General features: G+C 61.4%; 4 protein-coding genes, 4 non-coding genes and 1 pseudogene across 8 annotated transcripts, besides 1 other annotated feature; 7 read left to right on the forward strand and 2 right to left on the reverse strand.

The window, feature by feature from the left end:
- Positions 1 to 885: 885 nt before the first annotated feature.
- Positions 886 to 2,646, forward strand: LMJF_11_0440 (conserved hypothetical protein; the record flags this gene model as incomplete). Its single annotated transcript, XM_001681460.1, has 1 exon — positions 886 to 2,646. One exon carries the CDS (start codon positions 886 to 888, stop codon positions 2,644 to 2,646), a length of 1,761 nt encoding a protein of 586 aa, XP_001681512.1.
- An 836-nt stretch (positions 2,647 to 3,482) lies between these two features.
- LMJF_11_0450 (putative DNA ligase) lies at positions 3,483 to 5,720 on the forward strand (the record flags this gene model as incomplete). Its single annotated transcript, XM_001681461.1, has 1 exon — positions 3,483 to 5,720. One exon carries the CDS (start codon positions 3,483 to 3,485, stop codon positions 5,718 to 5,720), a length of 2,238 nt encoding a protein of 745 aa, XP_001681513.1.
- A 492-nt stretch (positions 5,721 to 6,212) lies between these two features.
- LMJF_11_0460 (hypothetical protein) lies at positions 6,213 to 8,144 on the forward strand (the record flags this gene model as incomplete). The annotated part of the gene is made up of 1 exon (XM_001681462.1): positions 6,213 to 8,144. One exon carries the CDS (start codon positions 6,213 to 6,215, stop codon positions 8,142 to 8,144), a length of 1,932 nt encoding a protein of 643 aa, XP_001681514.1.
- Positions 8,145 to 8,801: 657 nt separating this feature from the next.
- Positions 8,802 to 11,057, forward strand: PUF10 (putative pumillio protein 10; the record flags this gene model as incomplete). The annotated part of the gene is made up of 1 exon (XM_001681463.1): positions 8,802 to 11,057. One exon carries the CDS (start codon positions 8,802 to 8,804, stop codon positions 11,055 to 11,057), a length of 2,256 nt encoding a protein of 751 aa, XP_001681515.1.
- An 854-nt stretch (positions 11,058 to 11,911) lies between these two features.
- On the forward strand, positions 11,912 to 13,606 carry LMJF_11_0475 (annotated as a pseudogene).
- Positions 11,912 to 13,606: a sequence feature.
- Positions 13,607 to 14,304: 698 nt separating this feature from the next.
- LMJF_11_5SRRNA_01 lies at positions 14,305 to 14,427 on the reverse strand. Its single transcript, XR_002460095.1, has one exon. It is a non-coding gene; the product is annotated as a 5S(M5) ribosomal RNA (ribosomal RNA).
- Positions 14,428 to 14,478: 51 nt separating this feature from the next.
- LMJF_11_TRNALEU_01 lies at positions 14,479 to 14,560 on the reverse strand. Its single transcript has one exon. It is a non-coding gene; the product is annotated as a tRNA-Leu (tRNA).
- Positions 14,561 to 14,633: 73 nt separating this feature from the next.
- Positions 14,634 to 14,705, forward strand: LMJF_11_TRNAALA_01. Its single transcript has one exon. It is a non-coding gene; the product is annotated as a tRNA-Ala (tRNA).
- Positions 14,706 to 14,766: 61 nt separating this feature from the next.
- LMJF_11_TRNAGLY_01 lies at positions 14,767 to 14,837 on the forward strand. The gene has a single exon. It is a non-coding gene; the product is annotated as a tRNA-Gly (tRNA).
- Positions 14,838 to 17,518: the final 2,681 nt, after the last annotated feature.

Genomic DNA, 17,518 nt, shown 5'->3' on the forward strand with positions numbered 1-17,518 from the left:
ATATGAAAAGATGCGTAGCGTCTGGTGTGGACGCCGTCATCGCTCATGGCGAGACGAACGCACAGGGCGTCCCTTTCGGTTCTACCTGGGAGTGGGCCAGACGCCAACGTCAGGGGTGTTCCGCCTGCTTCTCTTCGGCTCCTGCACCTCTCCACCTTCCTTCCTTACGTCTCCTTCCGTCTTGCCTCCTCGTCTCGTCTCGTCTCGCGCTCTCCCCCTTTCTCTCATCGGTCCTCCTGCGCAAGAGCACAAACGGTGAGTCAGCGCACGCGACGCGGGTGTTGAGAATCCCACACGCGTGCACACATCGTCACGCTCCCTCTCTCGCTCTCTTCTGCCCTTTTCTTTTTCGCTTTAGTTTACACATAGAGCGGTGGGGACGGTCAAAGCCACCCTGCCCTTTCCATAGACCGTGTTAGCTCTCACACACGATAGCGTCTTTATGTATTCTATGCGTGTGTGTGTGTGTGTGTGTTGCTGTTCGCTGCTCTCCTTTCTCTTCTAGTCTCCCCGCGTTATCGAGTGCATCGTCTGCTCACACTGCACTGTCACCTCTGTTCGGCTCCCTCCCCCCGCGCCGCCTTGGCCCCCTTTTTCTCTCAACGCCCCACAACACGTGCGCAGTCAAGTCCCCTCAGTCGCACTCCTACGCCATCACCACCGCCGCATCATCCCATCTCTCAGGCCCCCACCCCACCCCGTTTTGATCCCAATCCGTTGTTGGTTTGCGGTTTCTATTTGTCCGGACGTCATGGTGGGCCGTGGCGTGCATTCGGTACTGTCGTCTCTCGGGCTCTTCTGGTGCTCCTCTTCCCGCGCGTCGAGGGCGCGTTTCGCCCACACCCCCTCCCTTTGTGGCTGCATGTCTGTGCCACTGTATGAAGTATGCAGGTGGATCTTCGACGTCGCGGGCTGCAGTCCTTCGACCCCGCCGAGTTCGCCAATACGGACGAGCACCTACATCTCCTTCTGCAGGTGCGGCAGCTAGATCTCTCGTACAACTCGCTGTACACCATCCGCGGACTTGAAGGGCTCACCCATTTGACTGTGCTGAACATTGCTCACAACGGGCTGCGCTCCCTCGGCGGTGGACTTCCGCTGACACTGCGCGAACTCGATGCATCGCACAACAACCTCGCCTCGCTCCAGAATGCCGCTCTTCTGCCGTTGCAGTCCCTCACCTCCCTCAATGTTTCCTTCAACAATCTGGAAGACCTGCGAGGGGTTCCCAACGTGACAGCGCAGCTGACGTACCTCGACGTGCGGTGCAATCGACTCGGCTCCCTTATAGGGATCGAGCACTGCCGTCAGCTGCGCACACTCCACGCAGAGGGTAACCTCTTGCGAGAGGTGGCAGACGTCGCCTCCCTCAAGTGTCTCTCCCTCTTGAGCGCCGTCTTTCTATCTGGGAACCCCCTGCTCCTGCGCAAGCGCTTGCTCAGCCAACTCCATCTCCTGCTGCCCTCTAGTGTCGAGCAGGACGACTTGCCCACGACGGCGCCCCCCAGCAGCGTCCGCAGCTCGACAGCGCCACCTCCCTCCGTGGCAGACACGTCGTCCGTCGGCTCGCTCGATCACAGCACCATGGCTTCTGTCAGTGAGTACCGTGAGGAAGGGCGTTGCGGCAGCGGGCAGAACAGCCGGCCGGCAAGCGCGCACCAAGGAACAGTACTATCCATGCGCAACACCACCAGCGTGCGTGATTCTTCCGCGACGCTGGAGAGAACGGCACCGCAACACGAGCACCCCTCTTCCCCACGGGGCCATCACCGTCTGCCTCATCGTGGCACGTCCGACAGCGCTCGCCCGTCGTATTTATCTGCGGCAGCTCCAACCACCACCACCGCCTCTGCCGCCTCTACTGGGGTCGTGGGAGGCTCGTCAGATAGCCTAGCATGCCCGCGTCGTGCCCTACCGCATGAGCACCGCCTCACAGAAACCCCCGGCTCCGCCTCCTTGTCCTCTTCACCTGACCGCACGCACGTGTCATGGTCCCCTGGGCCATTGCACAGCAGCAACGGTCGAGGTTCGCTGACTACGAGTCTCTTCCCAGGCGCCGCATCATCGCCTCATCAATACGGCGCCGTCGTCGCCGCACCGCAAGCCACGCGGTACGGCGAAAGTCACAGCAGTGAGCTCGTCCGGGATGACCTGGAGGAGCAGCTCGTGCGTGTCACTGCGGAGCGAGACGACTATCGACGCGAGGTCGTTGCCCTGCGGAGAGAGCTGCGAGAGCTGCAGCTAACGTTTGCACGGCAGTGCTCGCACGAGAGGGCGGAGGACCGGGAAGGGCTAGCACAGGCATCTGTGCGCTCCGTAGCAGCCGCAGCAGCCCCGGGTCACGGAGAGGGGGATTCGAGCGGTGCGCATAGAAAGCCTTGCCACCGACGACAACAACAGGAGCAGCAGCAGCGGCAGCGGTCGCCGTCGGTGCGTATCTTAGCGGTGGAGATGTCCGCCCACTCGTCGCTTTGCTCGCAGGACGGCGAGAGCGATACCCCCGATGCGTCCAACGACAACCTCCGCAGCGCACCACCGAACTCTGCGGCCATGAGCAGCTCAGTGGGTACATCAAAGATGGACAGGCGCGAGATTGCGGCTCTCTTCATGACAAAATTGCAGCAGAGCAGCTCTTCCTCGAAATGAACGGGTGGGAGCGGGGGGGGTGCCCGGCCCCCCCCCTCCTCCCCTTCTGCGCCAAACGTGCTGTGGGTTGTGTCGCTTGCTGTCGTTTTCAGTATTCGTGCTGATGCAGGTGCGAGGCTGCGTGTAAGAAAAGGGTCAGCGATGGAGTGGTCAGGCTGTACGCGCGGCTTCACTGTATGCAGCCCCATCCACCCATACGCACATTGTCGCATGCTGTTCGACTTGCTGGGTTGCATGCATTTCATTCCAAAGGCATGAAACGGACGTGCGAACACGAAAAAATAGTTTGCGCTGGTGACGCACTCCCCCTCTTTCCACCCGCTTACGCGAAAGGCGCGTACTCTGAAGCCCCGCCGCCGACGGCGTCGCACAAGTGCACCACGCTCTCGCGCTCTAGGGCACCGCTCATGCCTTCTCCCCTTCCCTCGTTCCTACAACCTGCCATGGCGGTGAGGGGAGACGTATCAGCGAGGTGTGGCGCAGTGCGCTCCTCAGCATGCAGCCGACATCTCTGTAAATACGCGCTCACACAGATACGCCGACACATACGCATGCATACACAGCTACATACACATATACATATCAGCACATACACACACATACACGTTGACGAGCAAGCAGCGGTGAAGAGTGCAGCCCGTCATACTCCCTGTCTCCCCCCCCCTCCTCCTCCCTCACACTCTCTACCCCTCCCCCCAGAAGGAAAAGACGCGCACACGCCGACGTTCGCGAGTGTGCGTTCGTTTCGTTTCTGATTCTCATAGACTGGTGGCGTTGTGCCTGCAGCCATGCTGCAATCATGTCGTCGGCTGTTCGACACCCTTCCGTTTGTGCCGATGGCCCTCAGTACCCTCGACATACTGGAGCAACGCCTGCTGGCAGCTGGGCTGGGTGGCACAACCAACACCGCTGCTACCCCCAAGTCGCTTGTGGCGCCGAGTGCCAGCAGCAACTACAGTGAGGCAGACAAGGCGGATCAGCTCAAATGGTTCAGCAGCAGTGTCAACGCTCCATTCTTCATCTCCCCCAAGCACGACGGTGTGCGCCTCATCTCGTACGTCTCTCCAACAACTGCAACAGGGCCCCCATCTGCGCAGCAGGCATCAAGTAAGACCAAGACCGGCGCCGCCACAGTCGCGCCGCCGCCGTTGATGACGTGCTACTCGCGCTACGGACGGCCTATCTACGGTCTCTTCTGGATTGAAGAGGAGCTGCGCCTCCTGCGGGCCCTCTGCGGCGACGCCTCGCTCATCATCGATGGGGAGCTGTACCTGCACCAGACCGACATGGACGCCTCCCGAGGGGGGCGGGAAGGCCGGGCTAACGCCTCAGATGGTAGGAAGAGAAAGCCAGCTAGAACGGCGCTGCCGTCTTCCGATGCTGACGGAGTCAACAGCTTCAATACGGGCTTTCTCGCCGTCTCTGCGCTTGTCAATAGATTTCGCAGCTCCACCTTCCGGTGCGCGAGCAAGGAAAGTGTCCTGAAGTACGTCCCCTCTCTGCCTCGCCTCTGCGTATTCGATGTTCCGTCCTACAACCCGTGCGCCAATCCACTAGCACCCCCCACGCGCAATGCGCCGACCGCCATCTCGGCAGCGTCACGTCTTCACGTGGAGACCAAAGCCTCTGTGAAGTATGATGGAAGCCCTCAGCAAGTCTTGGCAGAGCTGCAGCGTGTCCGCGGCAACGTTACCGATGCACTTCGGCTCAACGATGTGGAGCAGCTCCGCATCGTTCCCAACGTAACACCCTTCTCGCAGCGACTCCGCACCATGCACTACCTCTTCGAGCTGCTCTCACGCGGCATGAAGTCGCCAGTGCTGCGGCAGCACTTCTGCCCCACATCTTCGCGCATGTGCGGCGCACCGACGACACGCCCCATCCGCAACTGTCGCAAGCACACACCCACGGCGGCACAAGTGCAGCCACCACATAGCGGAATCGGCCAGCACCACGGCGGACACTTTGTGTCTCGCATCCCGTATCAGCTCGTGAAGTCTCTCGAAGACACCACACAGCGGATGCTGCCCATGTACCTTGACGCTGGCTACGAAGGCGCCGTCATCCGCGCTCCGGTGAACACGTACGACTTCAAGGAAAAGACGAAGGGCACGCTGGCTGCACTGGTCGCTCCACTTCTGCGGGCCACTGAGACTACGAAGACTCGTCGAGGTCGGCACCTGCGTGGGACAAGCACCGGTGCAGGTGAAGCGAGTGGTCGAAGAGCTCGAAACCGTGCCGCCCTGCTACTCTCCCTAAACACCGGACCTGTGTTAGGTGCAGCCACACCCCTGATGGTGCACGCGTACAGGGGCGATGCTCCTCGTCGTGAGCCAATGCAGCCCATCTTGCCCTCCGATGCCGGCCTCACGGATGCCGAGCTGGATGTGCTGGACGTCGTAGCCGTGGGCCGGCGGGCGGTCTTGCAAAGTGCAAAGCTGCCGCAGCGCTCGATGACCGCTGTCAAGGTACTCACATACCACGATCGCGAGTACCCCATCCTTCGCCCGCTGCTGAAGGAACCATCGAAAAACCCCAGAACGCGGGAGCTGGTGTCCATCCCACGCTCACACGTGCGTGCTCTCGGGTACCCCATAAAGCGAAGCACCGACACGGCACTCAGCGACGGCGACGGGGCGACAACGCTGACTCCAGCTACCCCACGGTGTGGGAAAAAGAAGACGAAGAGCATGAATCATGCCACCACTGCCGGCCAAGGTTCGGCCGTCTTCTACGGACTTCAGTGCTTGGCTGAGAACGGACTCGTCTTCAACACTTCCCTGCCGAAGATGACTCTTGCTCAACAGAAGACACTGCTGCAGCACCTCCTGAGCGCGGGGCGCGACCCGATGCGGGAAGGCAGGGAGGCCGCATCAGCAACCATGAAGACGCCTCATAACAAGAGGTCAAACGCCGAGGCGCCGTATGGGGGGGCTGCACACCCAAGCCCCTCCAAGATCGTCTCCCTCACAGGGCTTTACGCGACAGTGAAGTTCAGCACCCTTACAGAGCACGGTCTGCCTCGCTTTGGCAGCATCAAGGCCATTCGCGGAGGTAAAGGGTGGTTCATGTAACCGCTTTCTTTTGGCAGTCGTAGGCGACTCAGGCGGGGGAAGGGAGAAGGAGGGGGACGCACGTGTGTGGAATCTGACGGATCATCGCCTTCGCCAAGGAACAGTAAACCACAATGAAGACACGGTGCGTGTTGTCGATGGATGTAACGTGATAGGAGGCTCCATCACCAGTGAAGGAGGGGGGGAAGAGTCCTAAATCCCAATCAGACGCTTCAGTTTTTTGGTGCGCGTCTGGGTTTAGGCTCATGTTGTGTGGCTTCGGTCGTCGACCGCACCATCTATGGTTCGGATCGCACTGCAGCTTTCCCGGTAGACCTCAGCGTGTTGGATAGACAGCAGTCTCTGAATGCACCTGATCAGCCTCTCATGTCCGCTATCTCAAGTTCTGCCGCGCATCCGCTTCTCTCACCCCCCCCTTCCCTCGTACTCGCGACTCGTGCTCTGCTTTTGCCAACTCAGCCGACTGCACTCACCTCGCGCACGCAGGCACGCATGCGGAGGTCAGCCTTCTGTGCTCAGCGCGACGCGCAAAACCGAGGCGGTAGTACGCACAGCAGCACCAGCAACAACAACAACGGTGCTAAGTCGAGTCCAGGCGCCGCTGCTGCAGCCTCGCTGAATGTGTGGACAGGCACTCGTCTCCTCGACTCCACTGCGCAGATACTCGCAGCGCAGCCGGCAGACCCGCTGCGTGTGCTGAGCGTTCGCTTCTCTACTGAAGCCGTCCTGACCGCTACTTACCCCACAACGTCTGCGCCGACGGGGGAAAGAAAGTTGGAGGCGGAAGCGGGTCGCGTGATCGGCGCACCGTCGGCACCGGGGGCAGTGAAGTCTACCGCGTACAATAATGGTTCAGAAAACCCGAACCTGTCGCTCGTCACGAACGGCCGTAACGCGTCCGTACCTCCAGTGGAGCACCTGATAGAGCAAACCTGGGTAAGGCAGCGCCTGCAACCGTACGGCCTGCACGCAGTGGCGCGGTGTGCGTGTGCGTGTCCGCCGCTGCGCCCCCCGCCTGCCGCCCCGAGTCGCTTTGCAGTAAGCACGTCACCAGTGGGCAGTGCGGAAGGCCTCGATACCGCTACCGCCAGAGCTGCGTACGCCACGTCGTCACCTCTACTTCCGCAGTGGATGGACATGTTTGCCTTGCTGCATCGACAGAGTCGCATGTCCTATGTTGAACTCGCTGCCGAAGCCAAGCACTGGGACGCCCGATCATGCAGTGCAGCTGTTATGCCGCCAGTCGACTACAGCGCCGCTGAAGAGATTCCTGCCTCGGCAGTGCTTCTATGTGTGATGGCGGTCATTGAAGAGCACCTGCGCCGTGCAGAGTGTGGCGGGAGAACAAGTGGTGCTGAGAGGCCGCCTCGGCTGTGCCGCCGCCTCCAAATCTCAGTGAAGCTGCTGGCGCTGCAGCTCCTGGCAGCCTTCATGGATCTCCAGCACAACGTCGAGAGCACCCAGTGTAGCAGCAACAGCAGCAGCGCGAGTGCTTTAGATCCAAAACAAGAGGACGAAGTCCAGGAGAGCAACCACGATGACAGCAACACCATAACAGGGGACACTGGTGTCTGTCACATCACACACGGCGTTTATCTCCTGACCGCCCATCAGCTTGATGAACTTCATCACTGGCTGCACTGCTGTTTGCGGGAGATGATCATTTCGCCCCTCTCACCGCATACGGCCGGCACAACCGCCGTGGATGGAAGAGACGGCTGTGGCACCAGGAGCGGTGAGGCAGACGATCTCGATGCCGGGTCACCGCTGGAAGCCCTTAAGTCACGGGCCACAGCTTACTTGACCCGCGTTCTCGGGAGCCCTGCGCATGGCATGGCAGCGCCGGCGAGCATGATGGGCGTGGTGTCTCTGGACACTTTCGTTGCCTTCATGGAGCGCCTGGCCGCCGTTGTTGTGGCACATCAGCAAACAGCAGTATCAATGGCGATCGCCCTCTCTGCTCGGTTGCCACCGACAGCCACGGCCTCAGCAGGAGAGGCACAACTACCAGCATGGGTAATAGAACATGTCAGCAAGTGTGCTGATGCCGTTGTGCAACAACAGACGGTTCTGCAAGATGACTCGATACCGGATCCAATCACCTCTACGGTGCCGCTGGCGTGGAGGGTGTACGTCAACCAGATCTCGGAGCTTCTGGAACCCTTCCAGCGCGATCTTCTGGCGCACGTGTGTCGAGAACAGCAAGAAGAGAAAAACCACCGTGGCACCTTGAATGATGGCATCCTGTGCAAACTCCAACGACGGCTCCTGTCATGGGCGACAGAGGCGGTGCACCGCCATGCCCAGGCTCAGAAAAGGCTCACACCAGACGACTTTTCTCCCGCAGTGGTGGCAGCTGAGGTGGTTGGTGTGTGGGTGTCGCATGTATTCGAAGCCTACACCGTCACCCTCTATCCGAATTGAGTAAGAGGTGCCCGCATACAAACAGACATCCACATCCGCACAGATACAAACACACACACACACACACTTTGGACCCAGTCCATAGTGTGACCCCCTCTCCCCACCCCCGGCCCCTCTCCTTTCCAGCCGACACTTTTATGTGAGCCGTCCATCTCACCTTGAACTTCGTCGATAACCAAAAGCGAACAGAAAACGAAAGGCCGAAAAATGCGTCTTGAGGGGCTGTGCGTGTAGCCGCGTGCGCATGCTTGTGTGTGTGTGTGTGTGTGTGTGTGTGTGTGTGTGTGTTTGTGCTGTCCATGACGCGAACCGCGCACAAGCATGCATGCGTGCACCCCTCATGCCGCGACGGGCGGAGTGCATGTACCCCCCTATCACCCTTCGCTCCCCCCCCCTTCGCCCCCCCCCATGCCAAGCGCTCTCCACTCCACGTTGCTCCTGTGATATGTATGACGACCTCTCACACCGATCGCCGACTCACCACGCTCTCTGAACTTCGCTCGCACGCCCCACCCCCCACACCCCCACTTACGCCTTCCACCGCACTGCCTCTGTTTCTTTAACCGCATCCGTCACAGCGCTGACGGACGGACTCAAGTGTGCGCATACGCAACACTCCCTTCTCGTTTTCCCCTTTACGTCCTCCAAGTCATCATCATGGGCAAGAAGGCGGAGTTCGCCCGATCCCGCTTCAAGGAGGTGCGGCAGAAGCGCGAAGAGCGCATGCAGCGCTCGCGAACGGAGCGGGACCGGCGCCATGGCATCGACAAGTTGGAGCGCAAGATTGGCAAAGTTGTTGTCCAACGACCCCTCCCAAACGAAGCGCAGCAAGCGCTTCTGCTTGCTCAGTTTGCGCAAGCGTGCCGACTGGTCGCTCCCAGCACGGACATGTGCATCCTCATGCGTCACTACGCCAAGGTAGCGGAGGCAGCGGAGCAGAAGAGCAAGTCAACGACGATGGTGACGACAAGTGCACCATCGGCCAAGTCAACCACCCGCAAGCGCAAGCGTGACGAGGCGGAGGAGGAGGAAGAGGAGGCACCCGCTGCAGGCGCCACCTTTCTCGACACCGTTGCAGATGCGCTGCTGCAGACCCAGAACGCACCAGCAGTCATCGAAGAAGCCGCGGCCAGCGCGAAGGACGGGGAGAACGCTCTGGACGACGACGACGACGACGACGACACAGTGACGGTGTTGCAGGACATCCTGCAGGATGACAACGGCCGCCGTGTGGTCGCCACCCTTCTGGCCTCCTTGAACGCGGTGCACAGCAGCAAGTGCGAGGCGGTAGCCAAGGCCGTGCTGGAGCAATTCGAAGAGAACGAGCATCTCCCTCAGCACCATGTGGCGTGTCGCGTCATGAGCGCCCTCGCGCAGTTCGGCTCAGATCCGACGCGGCAGGGTGTTCTGAACCTGCTGCGCCAGCGCAGCACAACCATCGAAGGTGTGGAGCGCTTGCTCTCTGACCGCCACACTGCCGGGACTATCGAGCAGCTCCTAAAGAGCTACAGCCGGGAAACCGCTGCCTGGCTCTGCGAGGCGCTCTCCCTCTCCACCCCCGTCACCTCGCCCTCTGCTGCAGAAGCTGGGGGCAAGAAAAAGAAGGCTGCCAAGCAGCGCGACGCAGCCGCTGAAGAGACGGCGTCTGGCGAGCGCATCACCACCGAGAAGCTCATGGAGCTCGTTAACGGTCCGGTGTCAGGTCAGGTGCTTCTTCAGCTGCTCCACACCGACGCCCGTCGCGAGCTGCTGAAGCGCCTGCCTATCGTTGAACTCCTCCGGAGCAAGCGCGGCACCACGTTCCTCACGCAGCTGTTGATGTCTACAGCCTCCGTCGCCTCAAGTAAGGGCGACGAGGGCAGAGAGGCAGAGGCGGTGGCTCTCTTTAGCGACGTACTGGAGCGTCTCGGGAATGACCTGGGCGAGATGGCGATCGACAAGCGTGCGAACTTCGTTGTTCAGGCGCTGATCCAACTTCTGCCGGCCATGGGGCCTCAGAGCGCGAAGCAGCTGGAGCGCCTAGAGCGCGGGCTGGGAGGCGCTGCCGGTATCTCTGCTTTGGTGGCGCACGGCAACGGCGTGCACGTCGTCCTGTCCCTCATCGACGCTGCCCTGACGCTCTCTTCGGAGTCTGCGGTGGAGGGGCTGGCGGAGCAGCTGGTCACCCGGCAGAATGTCACGGATCTTCTGTACCACAAGCACGGCAGCCTCGTCGTGCGTCGCCTCATGCCTCTCATCTCCCGCAAGGCCTCCAAGGTGGGCCGCCTTCTGCAGGGCATGGTGGAGCAGGACTTTTCGAACCTAGTGTACACGGAGGCCGGCAACTTGGTCGTCACGGCCTATCTCACTGCGCTCGGCAAGTCGGGCGCGTCGTTGCTGGCGCAGAAGCTGGCTGGTGGAGAGGAACTGCTCTCTATGTGCCGCAGCCCGTACGCATCACACGTGGTGTTCACTTTGTTTGAGCTGGTGGACCCCATAACGCACACCCTTCTGTGCAACGCACTAAAGGCGCACGTGCTGCCCCTGTCGATACACGTGAACGGCCGCTTTATTGTGGAGAAGATGATCGCCGCCAGCCGCGATGTGCGCGAGAGCGTGTCGCGGCAGTTTCTCTCCTTAGCCCAGGAGCGAGGCACGCAGCACGTGCTCTGCGCATTGCTTGCCAGAATGGATGCCCGCGGCAAGCAGGCGTGCGTGGAGAAGACGATCATGCCCAACCTCACCGCCCTCGCCACGCACCAGTGCGGTTCGATTGTGCTGCAGAAGTTGATGCAAGCGGAGCCGACGGTGCTGTCGGCGGTGCGGCAGCGTCTCTCCGCAAACTCGCTGGTGCGCAGCGACTTGGCGCAGAACTTCTTTGGCAAATTTGTGGTGCAGATTGCGCAGCAACCGGAACAGGAACAACCCCAGTAGCAGGGTGTCGTGATGAAGAGTTTTGCGTGTCATTGCTTTTCTTGTGCCTTTATGTGTGTTGTGTGCGGTTTAAGCGAACTAAGATGCCTCTCCAAGTAAGGAATTAGCACATCACATGCTTCGGTGTTGTGGGTGTGCAACCATGTGGCACACGTCTAATACGACGGCAAACTAACATCTCTCGTCGACTCGCTATCCCTCTTGCCTCAGCACTTCGGTGGTTCATGAAGGCCAGAATACGTACCTTTGTTTGCGTGCAGTAGAGCAGTGTGTGTGTGTGTGTGTGTGTGTGTGTATGCATCTGTGCACGTGCGGTTATATCTGCCATACGTTGGATGCTACAGGCGAGCCCTTCCCTTCCCTTCCCTCTCCGCCTCTGTCATTCTTGGAGTATTTATGTTCGCCATTTTGGTTTTTCTACGAGTCGCGCGCACGCCCTTTCTCTTTGCCTCCTCTCTCTCTCCCCTTCGCAATCGGCGGTAACATGGGACTTGTGTTGCCCCAGCCTCACAGCTCTCCCAGCCCTCCTCGGGTGTGCGTCTAATGACCGAGCGCCTGCACTCTTCCTGCTCTCGTTGCACAGCCCAACGCACGCAGTCACATTATTCCTGACGCGGTCCACATCCACACCTCGATTGGTGTTCCCCTGAGCCACCGCTGTCCCACCTCCTTCCTCAGACACACGCACATCTCCTCCTCAAGCAAACGAAGAAACGAGGGCAAACAGTCATGTCCGCCCTTGTGGCTGAATCGCCGCTCCAGCAATGACTGCAGCAGCTGCACAGGCAGTTCGGCAGCATCTACGACTCGTACGCACTCGCAGTGCCTGACGGACGAGGAAGAGCAAAGGCAAAGGTCGACTATCATGGCCGCGCTCGCCTTCAGCGAGCCATGGGCACAGACCTTGGCGCACTCTATCGCGACGCCTTCGCCCCATCGCAGGTGCGCGAATGTCAGCGGCCGACCTCGAGTCCCTCCTCCGGCTAGTGCCGTCCCTGACAGCGCTTAGTGGTTTGCCTACCGCCGACGCACCACTTCTCCTGATTGTGGCGCGCGCTCTTCAGCCCCAACGCAGTGGCGCGCCCACCCCGCACGTGTCCGACGCTCTTTTGTAGAGCGTTTTGCTAAACCTAACGCGTCTTCTACACCACCCAGAGCCGTGGTCTGTAGGGTCCGCCCAGGTGGCGTTGGCCATCCGCACCACGGCTGCAGCACTCCTCACGCGCCTCTTGCGGCACTTTGTCGCCAGCGCTGAGAAGGCGCAGTGGTGTCAGTGGCAGGAGTTAGCCAACCACACACTTCTGCACAACGTGCACACGTAGGTGACGGAGCTGGAGATGGCGCAGACGCAGTCCGGCGGCGCAGAAACGCAAAGGAACCCGTCTATTCCGAAGACGAACACGCCGAGCATTGGTGCTGTCACCGACGACGGCAGCGGCCTGCTCTGTCAGATGCTCGGCTTTGTCGCCGTCCTCGTGGAGCACCCGTGCGCCCGTTCCCTCGCCAGTGAGTCGTGGACGCCGTTGCTGTTGTCTGTCGGGTCCGTTATCAGACAGCCGAGGGACGCCACCAAGCAGCTGGAGCTCACTTACACGGCGCTGCATGTTGTGCTCGGTGTGCGAGATGCTGGTGTGATACCATCAGATGTGTGGAAGGAACTGGCTCTGCGGACAGTGGCGAAGTGAGTGCCGCACGGAGAGGAGGATGCCCCGGTCCCGCTGCCCATCTCGTCCCTCCCCAGCAGCACCCTCAACTACGCCTCTCTCTTCGTCGCGTACGTGCGACTGATGAAGGCGCTTGTGTTTCTGGAGGTGGAGGAGAGCGCCACAGGCAGCAACACAGCGAGAAGCACGGCAACGCAGATGCACGCCCTTTTTGCCGGGCTCGTAGAGATGTCCATGCATGTGTACCTGGAGAAGGACGCGTCTCTGGCGGCGGCTTCAGGCGCTGCCGAGGCTCGAGTGCTCCTCCTGTCGACGGTTGTGAAAGACCTGCTCAGTGTGCGCGAGCAAAGCCGCAGCTCACCAGCGCAGTACGTCCGGTATGTGCAGCGGATGCTCATCGCTCGCACGCCTGTCGTCCCGTACATCACCACACAGCTGCTACAAGACTGCCAGTCTCAGACGGCGCTGCTGACGACGTCTCATGGTCCCACGGTCCTCGGCGCAAAACGTGGAGATCCTGCAGAATGTTTTTCTGTGGTCCATCCACGCCGCTATCGATGAGGAACTACTGGGTGTGTCGCACAGCGCCGAGGTGTTCCCCGCCTTGCCATGGGGTCTCTACGACGCAGCAGATGCCTTCGTTGGACAGCTGACCGTGCGCCTCGCAGAGGTGCTCCTGACGTGTCCAACGGTGTGCGCACACAAAGACGCGGCGGTGCACGCGGCGCGCGTCATCGCACGCGAGGGGCTCGCGTTGCTGCTGCGCCTCTTGCGTTTTATGGTGATACCGTGTGGCGTGGCGGATGAAGTATCGTGGAACGCGCGCTACCACGAGTGCCTGTACGCGGCTGAGGAACGCGTCATGCAGACGGTGGCTGCGTTCGACTGCGGGTCGCCGCATGTGCTGTCTGCCTTTACGGATGCCCTAGAACAAATGAGGACACGTCTTGCTCCCACGACGGCGAAAGGTGAGCACGCTGCTGCCGTCGTCCACACAACCCTCACTAGTCCCTGCGGGATGTCAAGGCACGCTGGACAAACTCATGGAAGTGATGCCTATCTTCTAGGCCTGCTGCACGCCACCGCATGCGTGGCCGTGCGCCTTTCCGGTAAGCCGGCACGCGCCGACCACTGCTTCCCTCTCCCCTTCCCTGTGCTTCCGTACGTGCGCGTGCAGGGTGGGGGGGGGGGGGGGGGGGCAATATGTTGCTGCTGCGTTTCCCCGCATCCCGCCACTGAGGCAAACACAAAACGAATTTCCCACCCTGACCCACAGACCGGTGCTGATCGACGCCACACACGTGAGCATCGGTGTGAGAACACAATCCTGAACAAAAAGGAGCTGGCCTTTTCCGTTGCTCGTCCTTGGCCTGTCGCACGCCGTGGGCGAGCCCCCAACCCGCCCCGCCCACCCCCCCCCCTCCCCTTCTGCACCGCGAGAACCGAAGGACGACTGACTGGACCAGCGTTCCACGCGTTGTTTCGCCGCCTCCCCAGAGAAGACCAACACGGCAGGGTGAGCACGAAAACGGTGCGTGCGGGCTGGCGCGCCGCGTGCAAATGGTGCGGTGGAAAAAGGAAAAGGAGTACGGCACTCAGGGTTCCCGAGTCATCACTGACCTCAGTACTAACTGAGCCTGTGAGTGCTTAACTTCACAAATCGGACGGGATATGGTGTTTTCACTCAAGTGTGGTCGTACTCGAAGGAGCGGCGCCACGGCAGCGGGGAAGCCCACCAGAGACAGTGGCAGAAAAAGTGATGAGAGTGGGGTTTGAACCCACGCCCTCGAAAGGATTGGAACCTTAATCCAACGTCTTAGACCACTCGACCATCTCACCTTGAGCGGCCTGACAAAATCCACACATTAGCGTGCATACTCTTGCCACATCTCACGCGCACAGAGCGTTCAATGGGCGTGTAGCTCAGTGGTAGAGCGTCCGTTTCGCATACGGAAGGCCTAGGGTTCGATCCCCTACTCGTCCACATTTTCGTCGCAGCGGAGATCACGGTTCTCGGTGAAACCGTCGATTTGGGCGATTCCAAAGCGCCGCTGGTCTAGTGGCATGATGGTACCCTCCCAAGGTATTGACCCGGGTTCGATTCCCGGGCGGCGCACACTTTTCCCGCAAAGGGTTCATGATCGAGACATGAACGCCGCGGTAGTCTTGTTTTCAGCTGGGGTCCTCCGTCCGAGCCACCCAAAAAAACACCCCGGCGCGTGGAGTTCCACTGCCTACCAAGCCCGGCTCCTATGGAAGCCAAGCGGCCCCGCCTTTCCAGCACCAAACAGCCCCACACCCTAACGGGAAAACGTGCCCACAGCCCGTGGGAAGGGAAGGGCTGCCGGGCGACGCATCGCCACAGATGTCGGCGGCCAGGACCCGGACGACAACCCGTTACAACGACATGCAAAATATGCACGTTTCTCTCACTTACACAATGGGAAACGTTTTCACTTTCATCCGGCGTATTTTTACCAGCCCCTCACATTTCCCTCTGGCCGAAAAGGGGGGAGGCCTAAGCAACCCCCGGGTTACCCACCCCACGATGGTCCGCACCAAGCAAGCGACCAAAAAAAAATGCCCAAAAACCCCACCCACACAAAAAATGCGAAAAATCCCACCCTCTTCACTTCTATGCGCTCTCTTCCCCTGCTTCCTCCAGCCCCCTGCCCCCAGATACGCCGAACGCCAAGGCCAAATCCGCCCCAGAAAGCAGGATAATCACGTGAACAAAAAACTAAAAAAATAACCGGCAAACCCCCTCCTCAACCCATGGTGCCGCTGCGCCTCTCACCCTGTCCCTCAGCGCCATGGTGCTGATGCACCACGCACGCCCGCCCATCCCTCCGCAGCGACGCCGGGAAAATGCCCTGTGCGTGTTTCGGGCGGGAGGTGCACGCGCCGGATGGCGGTGTTGCCACAGTACTTCGGCAGCTCTCATGCGGGCATCGACTTTCGCGTTTTGCGACGTTCTCGCTTTGGGCGGGCGGCGCGGCGCAGACAGGCCATCGGGCGAGGAGCGGCGGCGATGCTCTACGACAACGCTGCGCTGACATGTACTGCGAAAACACACCGCGAGCCCCTTGCGTGAAGTTGCCGCGCTGAGTGTAAAGCGATAGGGCCGGGGCTCGGCCAACGGCGAAGAAAACTGGACCAGCGATGACGCGGGCGGTGGTGCGCGGCTGTTGCACACCGCCTCCCCCCGCCCATGGCCCCCGGCACCGGCCCCCACAAGAGCAAAGGGTGTGTTTGTGTGTGGCATACTGCGGCGCACCGGGGGGCACAAGCCCTGGCACGACTGGCCTGTCGCGTGCGCCTCCGATTTCCGCCTGCCTTTTCGCACCGCGAATCGGAACGCACGGGCAGGGTGTACAGGCTTTCGAAATGGGCAGTGCCGGGGCCGGCATCACCAACCGCATGGATCACGGACCCGGCCGCCGGCCCCCGACACGCCGAGCCGACATCCCCCGAAACCGCGCTGCACGACGCGACACGCTACAACAAGAGCTGCTTGGCGGCAGGAGACCACCCACGCCCAGCTGCGCACGAACACCTTTGCGCACCTTGGGTTCCCACAGCGACGGGCGACAGGCAGTGGCAACGCGGAGTGCAGACGGTGTGCTGCGCACTACTCCGCCAGCATTGCGGCACCCCCACCCCCAGTTGTGTTTGCTACGAGGGCTTCCGACCCATCGTTGCGCCCCGGTGCGCCACGCGAGCACCCCCGATCGCTTGAAGCCCAAAGCGCGCCGAAGCTGAAGCCCCGGGCTTGCACGCAATGGCTTGACCACGCACACCCCACCCGCGCTGCATGAGCGTCCCTCTTCTCGGTTGCCCGTGGATGCTGCCCATTGTCCCCCTCAAAACGACAGATCATGAGCCCTTGTGCACAGGAACATGCTCACTCACCGGCCCCCCCCGCCCGACACACCCGCACCTGCCCAAGGCGTGCGGGTTCAGAAGCGGGGGGTCGAGCGGACGCCCCCATGCCGCCATAGATCCGTGGCGCCGCCCCACCTGTCGCGGCACATGCGGGCAGGCCATTTCAACGCGCCCCCCGTGGCACGGACGGAAACGGAAGATGCAGGCAGCGGGCCCCCGCCCCAGACAACTACGTCGTTCTGAGGCAGCCCCCCCCCCCCTCCCTTCATCACCACACATGCGAAGATGCGGGCGCTGTGCGCAGGCACTCTCGGGCACAGCGTGCCTGGCGCATCGCATCCGAGTAAGGCATGCAGCGGCCACAAGGGCACGGGTCATGGACATAGATGGCGCGCAGAAACCCACACGGATCAGCCCCAGGGCGCACGCGTGCGACACACGCGGCACCTCCTACACCCGACCGTGTGGGCGGACGAAGCGCCAATGCCGGAAGCATGGCGATAGCGCCGCGAATGGCACCGCCGAATCCTCCGGAGCCGAACGCCACGAGCATTCAGACCATGCTATGGGATGCCGCGGCGTGATGCGACTGGGGGGAGGGTGAGGCATGGCGCACAGGCGGGGCGCAGGGGCTCGGGGAGCCCTGACCCGCGGCTGCCCGACTTTTGGCCTGAGCCCACCCGGCATGCGCCTGGACCCCGCCCCCTGCCCCCCCGCACGGGAGGCGCCACCGCCTGCTGCCCTCCAGCGGTGCCGCGGAGGCCGCCTGGCGCAGATGACGCGGAGCGTCTCCAAGGAAGGGTGCGGGAAGAGCCCGTTTGGCGCATGGGGGGCTTCGGTGGCAGGACGGTTTGCCCGAGGCGACCAGGGTGAAGCCGTGGCGCGGCAGCGGCGGATGCGCCGGGGTGTAGT

The sequence above is a fragment of the Leishmania major genome, chromosome 11, assembly GCF_000002725.2.
Source record: "Leishmania major strain Friedlin complete genome, chromosome 11".
Taxonomy (NCBI): domain Eukaryota; phylum Euglenozoa; class Kinetoplastea; order Trypanosomatida; family Trypanosomatidae; genus Leishmania; species Leishmania major.